Here is a 12,418-nt window from a genome sequence, read left to right on the forward strand (position 1 = left end):
GGTGGAGTGCACGAGTGCTCTGGGTTGATGAAAGTCTAAAGGCACACGTTTGCTGTAGGGGATGTAAGCATTCTTGGGATGGACTTGTGACAAGAGGCACTGAAACTGCTGCTGCTGCAGGGGAAAGGGAACTTCTCTCTTTTCCCTATTTCTTCCCCCCACCCCGGCCTATTTCTGTGCCTGTTACACAACAGGAGCTCTGTGCAGCGTGGGAGTCTGCATGCGCAGCTCCTCATGTGAAGGCACGACCAGAAAGCCAGAGGTGTAACTGATCTGTGTGGCCTAAACCTTCTCAGAAAGAAGAGAAAATGCTAATGATGGGGCAGGAGCTGCGGGTTCATCAGTTCATTAGAGACTGTGAGCTGTCTGCCTGTTGGAGCAGTGCTCGTCCTATCCGGGTGGCTGTGCCACCATGTCCCCTGCATGGCAAGGCCAGGAGGCTCGTCCTTCGAGCTGTACCAGCTCCCATCAGCTCAGTGTCAGGGTCTGAAATAGCTGATTTGGCTGCCATGGAAGCTCCCAGTTTAGCTCAAGAAGAAATCAGTGATGACACACTGCTCAGGGAGGGCTTTATTTTTGTGTTTGTCCCTTCTCATCTGACTGAGGCAGTGCCCTGTGATTGGAGGGGCCTCATTTTATAGGTAACAAAGCTCTATCCTTAGGTGGTTTTGCCCTGTCCTTAGGTTGTTGCCCTGCTGCTTCTTGGTGGGAGATTTATTCCTGGTGAGCTCATTGGCTTCCCCTTGACCTGCTCTTTTTCTCTCCTTCTTCCATTTCTTACTGATTATAATCAAAATTGAGTATCCCCATACACTCAGTGTATTACAGGGTTTATCTCTATCTCCCTATCCCAACACACTGCAGCGATGCTCCTCTATCATCCCGTGCAGGAAACTTCACTGACAGCCCTGAGCCTGAGAACAGCACCTCAACAGAGCACAAATGGCCCTCGTGCAATGCACAGGATGAGATGCTGAACCTGGCCTTCACCGTTGGCTCCTTCCTGCTCAGTGCCATCACTCTGCCCTTGGGCATTGTCATGGATAAGTACGGCCCTCGCAAGCTGCGGCTGCTCGGCAGGTTGGTGTCCTGGGCACAGGGTGGGCTGGGGGTGAATTCACATGTTGTCTGTGGTTAATGGGTGCTGTGCCTGTTGGCGTGACCCTGCAACCTCAAGAACCATAGAGGGGATTGGTGGGAGAGCTGCTGGCCTTGCACTGAAGCAGTATAGGGATGGTTTGGGGCTGCATGATGAGCTGTTCCATAAGGGAAGGGTTTGGGACTTGGTGTCCGAGCTTCAGCTCCCTGGACAGATGGAGCCTGGGGGAAGAGAGGAGTCACTTGTGAGTCACAGCGGGTAGTTCATTCCTTGGGCTGGGAGCTATGTCCTGAGAGGCACAAACCCAACATGTTACATCACAGCTTACAAGCTGGAGACTTAACTCCAGGATAGGCACGTCCTGCCTGCCTTCCCTAGATCCCTTTTTCTTTTGTCACCCTGTCTGTGTTGCTTTCTGTCTTGGAAAACAAGCTCATCTGCAGGCTTTGTAATAGCACGTGGGGGTAACAGTGACTTAGACCCCAGCACTGCTGGGTTTTCAGAACCAGAAAGCAGGTAGGGTGGGGAAAATGGAGTACATCTGACTCAGAGCTACCTGAGAGGAGCTGAGTTGCAGGGCCAGGGCTGCTGCTGCCTTTGGTCACCTCAAGGGGAAGGTTGGCAAAGCTCTGTGCTGGAAAACCAACAGTGCTTTTGGGTCCAGACAGAGCTGTGTCACAGTCGTGGGAGGGAATGTTGCTGCTTCAGCCCTTGTGCAAGGCTTCTCTGTAATCTTCGGGTATTTCCTTAGGTTTTTCTTTCCAAATCGCCAGCTCCCTCTTACACAAATTATACAGAGCTTGCTCAACAAGGTGCTAAGGAGGGAGCAGGAGATGTGATTTGGCCCATGTCAAGCTTTCTGCAGGAGACTTATGGTTCTGGTTCCCTTTCAGCGCCTGCTTTGCTGTGTCCTGTGTGCTGATCGCATATGGTGCCAGCAACCCCAACTGTGAGTCAGTGCTGTATGGGGCAGGTTTTGGGGTTGGGATTAGGCCTCGGGGTGGGTTTTGGGGCCATGGTTGCATTTTGGGGTGCACAGAATTATGTGCTGTAGGTGCAGACCTGGGATCCTCCTCATACGATGAGCTCATGAACAGGAGGGAGAGCAACTTTTTTACACAGTCTGGTAGTGGTAGTACAAGGGGAAAAGGTTTTATGCTAAAAGAGGGGACATTTATGTTAGATATTAGGTGGAAATTCTTTACTCGGGGCTATGAGGCCCTGGCACTGCTGCCCAGAGCAGTGGATGCCCCATCTCTGGAGGAGCCCAAGGCTGTGGATGAGGCTCTGGGCAGCCTGAGCTGTTGGGGAGCATCCAGCCCATGGCAGGGCTTGGAACAGGGTGGGCTGTAAGGTCCCTTCCAACCCAACCATTCTATTATTCTAAGACCTAATCAGGCAAACTATATCAGCAAGCCTGCTCACCACAGAAAAGAGATTCATCCATCCTAAGGGGCCATTATACCCAAGCCAGTCTTCTCCATATGGCTGTGAAATGGGATGAGCTGGGTCAGGGCAGCATGGCACATCCCAGAGTGCTGACCCACATTTGAGGGTTTTGTGTCAGGATTAAAGCCATAGGGGCTCAGTGGTCTCCCTTCCCTCCTCACCCCAGTAAAGGCTCTTGGGCTTTGTCATTGCAGCTCTATCTGTGCTGATATTCATCGCGCTGGCTCTGAACGGCTTTGGTGGGATGTGCATGACCTTCACATCACTCACGGTAAGCAAAGAGTTAATACCTGATTTATTCCATACCATGGCTGGGAGCTGGGCTAGCAGGATGGAGCAACATGGGTCTCTTGCCTGCAGCTTGATGAGTGTGTGTGTTTGTTTGGTACAAAGGGTCGGTCACTCTTTTACCTGAAAGACTGAGTGTTAGCTGGTTGTTCCAAGGTTTCTTTTCCCTTTTCTTCCCTCCCCCTTCTTGCAGTGGGGTTGAAGCCGCTCCTTGTGAGTGCTTTTAGCATTCCTTCCCCAGGAGAATGGTGATTTTCTGGCACAAAAGGGTGAGAGTCCCATCCAGGTTTCCTTAGAAATGCTGAGCCCACTGAGTGAATCGGGCTCTGTCTGCCCAGCCATGTCAGTCAGCTCAGCCCATGGGTTGTATTAGGAGCATCGGTCAACAGCTGTCAGCTGGGGCTCTGTGTTTCGGGGTTCGTGTTGCCTGGAGATGGGAGCAGTATCATTCTCCAAGTAGCTGCTTCATTTTCCATCTCATTACCCACGTCAATGAGGCTGAAAGAGGAGGGCTGGGCAGAAAAATCTCCTAGAAAACAGCCTGGAAAGCACTGGTCGCAAACTTTCTGATTTCAACTGCCTGCATTACCTTGAGCTCTCTGTTAAAAGTTAAACTTCTAGTTAAGGTTACCTCTAATTTAACGTGGGTTAAGTGCCGGCTGAACTGCCAAGACCTAAACCTGGCAGGGGCTGTTTGCAGATCCCAGGGTACGCTGTGATGCTGCTGATGCTTTTGTATTGAAATCTTTCAAAACTGTGTGCAGATGTCAGTCTCTTGGACGCATGTAATGTTCTTCACTGGAAGCCTTGGCTGTGCTCCCAGAGATCTGTGGGGCAAATGTCATCCTGCTTCAAATACAAGCAAAGGAGAAGGGGGAGCACATTGGTGGCATGGCTGCCACTGGTGCTTCTGGTCTCTCTGGGTGGTCATGAATGGGTCACTGATTATTTTGGAGCCACTGGTGATGATGGGAGGGCAGGGCAGAGACTGGACGTGCTGTTCTGTGGCTGTTTAGCAGGAGCAGAAATAAGCAAAGCCACTTATTAACACCCTCGTTAATGAGCCAGTTTCTCAGCTCTGAGGAAGTACATCTGCAGGGAGAAGGTGGAACCTTCCTAGAAGTGATCCAGGTTAATATCACAAGCTGCCTACCATGGTTAATATCACAAGCTGCCTACCATGGTGATACGGGACTCTCCTGCAGGTTCCTTCCAGCTGTGGCCGATAGGGATGGAGTGTGGTGAGGGAGGGAGGTGGGGACATCAGGTTGCTGTGTAGAGCTGCTAACGAGCACACATCAATGCCTGCTGCCAAACAAGCTTGTGCTGGCTGGTGCAGGTACCGGCTGCTCAGTGTGCATGACTCAAAGCAAGGTGACTTCGTCCTGCTAGCAACCTGGAGTGCTCCAGGACACGTGTGAAACATACCTGTGCTGTTCCATGCTACCCCAGGGTGGTGAGAGTGGCATGTGTAGCCAGGATGTTCCACGTGTGTCATGGTCGGGTGCTTTTTCTGAGTGCTGTGGACCATGCCTGCTTTATGATGGAGAATCCGACCCTCTGTGCTCCTGCAGGGATTGAGGGATGGGGCTAAATGGGGTTGCTGAGGATTACAGTGTGCAACTGCAATCCATGATGTGTGTCTCTTGGGGTCAGAGGTGTTTTCAGCATTGAGACCCCAGGGTTTGCTGACAGCACATGGTGTGCTGCAGGGCCGGGCTGCCTGCCGGGGAGGAGGGGGAGCTGTGGTGTTCCCAGAAGCAGGAACAAGGTCAGGCTGTGCCTGCTGTTAAAATGCAGAGGGGAGCTTGGTGCCTCGTGACTTGCTCTTAACCAATATATGCGGAGATTAGAAATGGAAACAGATCCGTATTGGTGGCTCTGACAGCAACACAGGAATCTGGCACTGGTTCTGCTCCGAAGCTATTCCATGCAAAGAAATAAACATGTGTGATAAATTACCACAAAGAGCCTTTTATAGATTGTTTTCTGCCCTGTTTTCCTTTCAAAGAATTGCAGCTGCTTTGCTCTCATTTCTGCTACAAACAGCGCCCTGTAGTCAGAGCTGGGGGGGGGGCAGCTCTGTGTAGGGAATCTGCTCTGCTCAGAAATATTAGCAGCATTTAGGGCTCTGTGATCTTTTGTTTGTTGGAGAACGGGAACAGGAGTCTCCATATGTGTAGGACAAAGCGGGCAGTTTGAGGCTTTCCTGGAGAACATGTTTTTATTGTCTGTATTATTTCCAAATGTACCCCCTGATAGGGAAAACAAAGCTTAGCTTGAATGGAAATGCCATTTCCAAGTCCAGTTCTCAGTCCCTTGATCTTTCTTTTTTTCCTTCTGTCCTTGCAATAGGAGGGGAGCTGGCTTTGGTGGGGCTGTTTTTTATTGTGGTATTCTTTTATATAGGGAAAAGATGAAAACTTATACAACTAATTGGAGGTCTTTAAACTCACTGTAGGGCAAATGAGGAGAAGTCATCTGCAAGAGGAAACCAGGAAGTGATTTTTATCAGTTTGGGATTGCACACCTGTAGTAAAGGGCTCCAGGAAAAAACAGCTTACGGTGTGGCAAAATCAAGTCGGTATCTTTCAGGCAGGGCATGAAGTTAATTATACCTGGAGTGTTATTGACCTTTAAACAGGAGATGTAAGAGTTTCTTCATGGTAGGTCCTCCATAATTGAGATACTCATACCAGAGTGGGCAGAAGTCAGTGGAGAAGTCAGTTCTGGCCTGTAGGAATAAGGTCAGATTGAGGATCAGATCCTGCTGGTGGCAGAAGGCAAAAATCCTACTTGCTCTGTGGATGGTGTGTGTTTTCTTTCTCATCCCTGGGGTTCATGTTTTTCCAGTGCTTGCTGCTATGCTGGAAATCTGGCTTAGTAAATACTGCACGTTATTTTAGTAGCTGGTCTTCAGCCGGGACCCAGGCAGGCACTGCCAGTGCTAACACCTGCAGGCTGAGGGATTTTCTGTCCAGACCCAGGCTGTTTTCACTCTGTCCCTTCAGCTCTCAGGTTTCCTTTCCTCCTGAGTGTTCAGTGTTAGCAGTTGCACTTGATAAGATCTTATCCAGCCCAATGAATCTCCTCTGTCCAATTTTCTTTAATCCGACCACTTGCTGCCAAATGGGATTTTCCAAAGTCTCAAGCCTTTCTAAAACTTGTCCCCACTGAAGCAGAAGCAGATTTGGGTTTCCCAGAAGTAGCTGTTTGCTTTTGGGCTCATTCTGGGTTTCTGGTACCTCCCAAAGCAGGAGGATCCACCTGGGAGCTGCTCATCTGCTTATGAAAAAGGCTTTTTTGTCATCTCTGAGACTCTGGGGAAAAGCAACCCGAGCCAAGAAGCAGCTGTGTTTGTACAGCTCTCACCCTGCTCACAGCTCTCCAACAGCAGCAGCTGTTTGTTGTAATTTCTGGAGATTATTTTAGGTTTGGGGGCATTGGAGATTATACAAACACCCTGCCTGGTGACAATGGCCAGCCCCTGCAACCTGCAGATATTTCATCCTGCAGATGCTCTTTTCTAAGGGTGTGTATTTAGGCCAACCCTTCCAGGGAGGGATTTCTATGCCTGGTAACAGACCTTTGGATCCTTAGCAGTTTCCTGTCTGCAGCTCCTGAAAGCAGCCTGTTGGCAGAGCTCCCGGATGCGGGGATGTGGGGATGGGTGTGGGGATCCTTGCTGCAGTGAAGTGCAGCGTTTTCTGCCTCTGCCATGCCCACTTGGGGCTCAGTGTCTTCTGCTGCTGTTCTCCGGCTGGGGTTATCCGAGGACCTGGAGGCTGTGCTGCATAGAAAGCTCCGCAGTGAGGCAGAGGGATGATAAACAGCCAGATGGATCCTCGAGTGTTCCTGCGCAGGAATACTTGTGCTGTAAACATGCTGGTCCCGCTGTGACACAAGCCAGATTCACTTGCCTTATATGCTGCTCCTGGAAAAGATGGATTTGTTTTCAAGCACTGAAATGAGAATGAGAGCATTTTCTTGCTCAGACTCGATCCAATATTCTCCAAATCATTTTATTGTCTTGAAAACAGATAAAATGATGTTAAGCTTTCAGTGCTAGAAGGCACCTGCAGTGTCCTTGGAGACCCCCAAGGCTGACGTTGTAATGATGCCTGAGTGGATTTGGGGACTCTGTGACCTGAAAAAGCAGACAGAAGGCAACCAAATCACACTTATACAGTCTGTCTGCATGGGGGAAGCTGGTTGTTGGTGGAAACATAGCAGCAACGCAGTTCATGTTAGTTCCTATTCCTTCTTGTTATAACAGGAGCTTTCCAGTCTACTGCAAAGATTAGGTGCTGACCTGAGATGTGTAAACAAAGCTGGCAGCCCAAGGTGTGTTAGGGATTGTGGAGCTGTCACGGCCCATTTCTAGCAGCTCTTGGCTAAAAGGAGAGTGATTGGCAGGGAACCTGAGCATGGATTTATGGACAGAAAGAGGTGGTGGGTGTAGTATGGGGGAAAGGAGCCCTTAAGGAAAGCACAAAGACTGGAACAAAGGATCCTGTGCTAAAGGTGACCAATGCAAAGCATGCAGTCAGTCTGGAAGAAAGCAGTGATGTTGAGCACATAAACTGTGGATTGTAGACATTCCCTGACAATGGACATGCCATTGTAACCCATAGGACTTACCCGTAGGGCTTCATTCTAATGAGCTAAGCCATTCTTGAACTGTTTATTTTGGGGGGTTCTGGTATCCAGAATTCTTAACTCTGAATGCCAGCATTTTCTCAAGAGGTTTCTCCCCTTACCTGGGCAGCAACCTGTTCCAACCGATTTTTCTGTCCCCAGCTGCCCAACATGTTTGGTGACCTTCGTTCCACGTTCATTGCTCTGATGATTGGCTCCTATGCTTCCTCTGCTGTGACCTTCCCAGGAATCAAGGTGAGTCTGTGGGATCGTGATTCCTTACTGGCTCTGTTTAGCTGGAGATTTAGCAATGATGTCAAAAGAAAGGGGAATTAATTGTTTGAGCACTTTTTTAGTGACATGTTTTTGCAAGATTCAGTTCCTGTGTGTGTTTACAGACTTCCAAATTTTCTGCTCTTACAACCAAAGTCATATTTCCTTCTGCTTTCCAGGTTATATATGACTTTGGGGTCTCCTTCATCCTTATTCTGCTTGTCTGGGCAAGTTGTGCAGGACTAGTTTTCCTCAACTGCTTCTTCAACTGGCCACTGGAGCCCTTCCCAGGACCAGAAGACATGGACTATACGTAAGTATCATCTAGATGAGCCCTGGGGGCTGACCCTCCTCACAACCAATATTGAAGAGAGGGCAGGGAATTCCCTTACATGTTGCTTATTGCTGCCAGTTCTTTCGAGGGTGAGGATTTCTGTCTCACACTATCTTTATATCTTGACTGACAAATATCTCTTAAAACTTTAACCTTCCAAAGCATTAGAACTATGAAGGCCAATGATGTGCCTGTAACAATAAGCATTCCTTCAATGGTGTGTGCCAAAGTAAAGTGGTCCAGGTCAAGTACATCTGTCTGCTCTGGATCCAGACATCCTGTGGGTTTGTGGGTAGAAACCTGGTGCCTTGCATCCACACAGCCTGATTCCCACAGCTCTGCTGCCTCTAACTCCCACCCTGTGCTGCAGCCCTCATTCTCTTTACTGCCCAACAGGGTGAAAATAAAGTTCAGCTGGCTGGGATTTGACCACAAAATCACTGGGAAGCAGTTCTACAAGCAAGTCACAACAGTGGGACGCAGACTGAGCGTGGGGAGCTCCATGAAAGGTCCCAAAGAGTCAGCAGCCTTGCAAGAGAACAACAAGCTCTGCCTGTCCACAGTGGACCTTGAAGTGAAGTGCCAGCCTGACAGCACAGGTGGGGTTCACCACATGCCCCAGGGGATAATGGTGCTCTACTCCAGGCCTGTTTATATGAGACAGCATGATATATGTTCCATATGTTGCCAAGGCCACATGCCAGGCACCGCTATGTAGATAAGAGTTCAGTTATACAAGGAATCTTGCCTGTGTATGCCTGCTAAAGTATGCTGTTGCCAGGTGTGGATGACTGCATGGGAGACTGGTATGGCCACAGGGGACAACACAGTTGGTCACCGCTGTCTCTTAGGCCTCCCAGCCTTCCTTCCTCAGGGATATGGCAGAAGGAAATGGCTTGAAGTTTCCTTCTGCTCTGCTCAGCAGCATTGGGTGAGACTTTCTTTGCCCCTGTTTTTGGTGACCAAACTCCCAGCATATGCCACTATTCAGTAAGGAAGTTTGTAGGACAGCAGACAGTTGTTCTCAGCAGACTTGGGGGCTGCCACTACTGGTACCATGCTGGGATGAATGGCCAGAAGGCCTGCTAACCCAAAGGGTTGCAGCCTCTTCTAAAGTCATACCTGTCTATAAGGCCATGCTGCCTTCTTCAGAGACTCCGTTTTTCCTTCTGCAGCTTCTCCCTCCTTTATGAAGAGTGTCTTCAGCCCCATCTTGCTGCTCAGCCTCATCACCATGTGTGTCACCCAGCTGCGGCTCATCTTCTACATGGGGGCCATGAACACCATCCTTGAGTTTCTGTCTGGAGACGAAAGCCAAGGTAGGGTGACTTTAATCTGCTTCCTTGGAACTTGGTGCTGACCCAGTCTCGATCCTTCCAAGAGGTCAGCATGCCTGATTACTCAGCAAACACATCGTGTACAGCAATTACTGGTGCAGGTGACTGCTGGTGGTAGGGTCCAGTGGAAGGCTGGAGCTGGCTCAGGGCAGAGGGACAGTGAGGTGAACACTTGAATGTCAATCTAATTTTAGCCCAGTGTCTATTAAATACTATTCCATGATATTCCTTCCAATAACTTGTTGAAAGTGCTCTCTCAGGATGGACTGTGGCTTTTATTTTTTAATTGGGAAATCTATTTTATCCAGGTTATTTGCTTTACTTATCCTAAGCAAGCACGACACACAGAACAGCTGACTCTATGAACATTGGCTGGGCTGGGTGTCTGGTCCCAGCAGAAGGGTGGGAAAAGTGAAGTCATGGCTGTTTTGTGCAGCCCATGTGTGTGGGGAGGCTCAGGGGTTGCTCGCTGTGCTGGACTTATATTTATAGCTCTGATTCAGTACATGGAGCAAACAGGAAAGAGTACATTAGTTTACTGTTGTTGAAAATACGCAGGATTGCAAAACAAGACTTAGCTCCTTTTTTTTTTGTCCTTTGTAGTAAGATCCAGTTTGAACTTGTTAAATCTGGATTGCATGGAGCTGATAAATCAAGAGGCGCTCCTCTGAGAGCAGGAGTGAGCTCTGGGGGAGGGAAGGAAACTCCAAGCGCCCTGGCATTCCCTGAATTGCTTTGTTTGAGCGTTTGACAGCCTGCAGCATTCAGCTCTTTATCTCCTGGCTCAAGAGCCAATTTAGGCATTAAACAGTAAACAGGACGAACTTCATGCTGCCTACCTTTCCCAGCACAGCTCAGTTTTCTGCTTACCTTGCAATTCTTGTACTAAGATATATATATATATTTTCCCCCTGGCTTGCTCTAGTTATTTCCTATCCCCTTTCCCAGTATTTTAAGATTAATATCAATTTATGCCACCAATTCTTTTTCAGTCAAGCTCTGCGCTTTGAAGAAAAACAACTTGTGCCTATTGGGCGAATTGTTCTTCTATGCCACCTTTGAGATTTCTTCCCATTCTCCCCCTCCTCCCTTCGAATGCAGCCTGGGCTCGCAGTGCAATCCGCTGTCTTGGTGTTTCCATGGCACCAGCAAAACAGTGGTTTTGTGTGGTCACAGCAGTGTCAGGCTGTGAGAGCTGTTCCAAGACGCGTGTGGATCTCTAGAAATGTAATCCAATGCCCATCAGGACAGGATGGGATGCTGCTCTCTCTGATTCCTTGTTTGTGCCTTGTTTACTTGCTGTTTGCTCAGAGCGCTCCCCCCACCTGCAAAACTTGGCAAGGGGAGAAAAGAGCTGCCAGTGTTGTTATGGTCAAAGGGAACCAAGATATACCCAGGAGAGAAGGATTTAAAGGAAATCAGAGAGCATGAAGGCTTGAAGCTGCAGCGAAGCACTTTGTTATTGGAAGTTCTGCTTCCTGTGCATGTCATGTTGTGAAACGCAGAGGTGGAAAAGCAGTCAGTGCATGGCTCCTTCTCTTCTGGAAACCCTGAAATGTGGAGGGGTAAAGCTAGAGAGTTCAGAAGCCATCTAAATGGTAATTGTATCATGGGAAGGCAGGTGAGGGGAGATCTGTTGTGTTTGAGACTCTTAAGTTGGCTTTGTATTTCATAAATCGCCACCTCGCTTCCAAATCTGACAGTGCTGGAGACCTTGGGTAGAACCAGGATAGGCTGGAAAACTTGGCTGTATTGCTCAGGGCAGTTGGACCTAATGACTTATAGAACAGCGGGTGTAAAGGGTTGTGCCCATGTCTGCAGGCCTTTCTGTTTGCTTTGCTTCTGCTGTACCTGTTGTTGTTTGCTTCATATTCTTTTTCCTTTTTAGGAAATAGCCGTTTTTATGATAGGAACAGTCTCCTCAATTTATCTATAGAACCTCTCCTTTTGCTGTCCCCATAAATTTTGTTCCCTTCTTGATGCTGGCTACTGCTCCCAGCGTTCAGAGCCCAAGATTAAGTGTTCAGAATAGCAGAGAGAAACAAAAGTTGACAGCATGGCTTGCTTCTTACCCTCTGTTAAAAAATAACCACGCAAGAGCAAATCAGCTTTGGGAGTGTTTGTAGAGGGTGATGCCACCTGTTTCTTTTGGCTCCAGCAGACGGGATGTGGGGCCACGTCAGGGCTTGCTTGTGCAGAGGTAATGGGAGCAGGAATGTGAGTTCAGAGGCTGGAGCTGGAAGTTCCTCTTAGTTCCACAGCCAGCAACTGGAGCCAGGAAGGGATGAACTGGTGCCACGCCTGGGCACTACGAGGCAGCCCAGGGTTGGCTATGACTGCATAGAGAGGAAGGCTTCTTGGAAACCCCTCTCCAATACTGCCTTGATTTTGGTATAAGTCATGACTGTAATGCTTTGGAGAGCCCTGGCCATGCACTGGGAGGGATAAACTACAATTCTTCTCGACTGCTTTTGCTTACGGTGCTGCAACTTGTGAGCGCTCTGTGCTGAGGTTGTCAGTTTTGGAATCACATCCTTATTTCAGAGCTGGGGTAACACTGACTCACCAGCCCTTCAGTGTGATGCCTGCAGATCCATCATGTGGGCTGCAGAGAGGAAGTGGAAAAAGCATTGTGGGATGGGGGGAACTGTCTGATAAGAGGAGGGGGGGAGGCTTCTTCTAAGTCTGCTGGCCTCAGCTTTCCCCTAGAGAGCCATGTAGACACTTCTCCTATGATTAACATGCGGGGAATTGTAATCAGTTTGAAATGTTAATGACTGCTCACAGATGCTGTGTTACTTGCTGCTGATTTCCTCCCATAGAGCCACTTCTAAACTAGTCCATCCTTCACAAAATGGCATAGATTTCACCTTCCTAGCATGGCTTGTCCTTGTTGGAGCTTCTGATCTGGAGAAGATGCATCTGGAGCTCCCTGCCAGGCAGCAGAGGAGATGACTAAGGCAGGGATGCTGTGCAGGATGCATCACTTGCAGAACTTTC

At 48.9% G+C, this 12,418-nt stretch overlaps 1 protein-coding gene across 2 annotated transcripts in view; it reads left to right on the plus strand.

The window, feature by feature from the left end:
* The window catches only part of SLC43A2 (solute carrier family 43 member 2), a 28,584-nt gene that overhangs the window by 6,847 nt on the left and 9,319 nt on the right, over positions 1 to 12,418 (plus strand). Inside the window, exons 3-9 of one of the 2 annotated variants that reach the window (XM_015880870.2) lie at positions 865 to 1,080; positions 1,993 to 2,048; positions 2,743 to 2,819; positions 7,637 to 7,729; positions 7,927 to 8,060; positions 8,478 to 8,680; positions 9,257 to 9,400. In XM_015880870.2, the coding sequence (XP_015736356.1) occupies positions 971 to 1,080; positions 1,993 to 2,048; positions 2,743 to 2,819; positions 7,637 to 7,729; positions 7,927 to 8,060; positions 8,478 to 8,680; positions 9,257 to 9,400 (817 nt within the window). In that variant the 5' untranslated portion in view covers positions 865 to 970. The remainder of the gene's footprint in view (positions 1 to 864; positions 1,081 to 1,992; positions 2,049 to 2,742; positions 2,820 to 7,636; positions 7,730 to 7,926; positions 8,061 to 8,477; positions 8,681 to 9,256; positions 9,401 to 12,418) is intronic. The other variant, XM_015880869.3, reaches the window with a different exon arrangement.

This window comes from Coturnix japonica, chromosome 22 (genome assembly GCF_054131305.1).
Source record: "Coturnix japonica strain WE chromosome 22, WE-NBRP24, whole genome shotgun sequence".
Taxonomy (NCBI): Eukaryota; Metazoa; Chordata; class Aves; order Galliformes; family Phasianidae; genus Coturnix; species Coturnix japonica.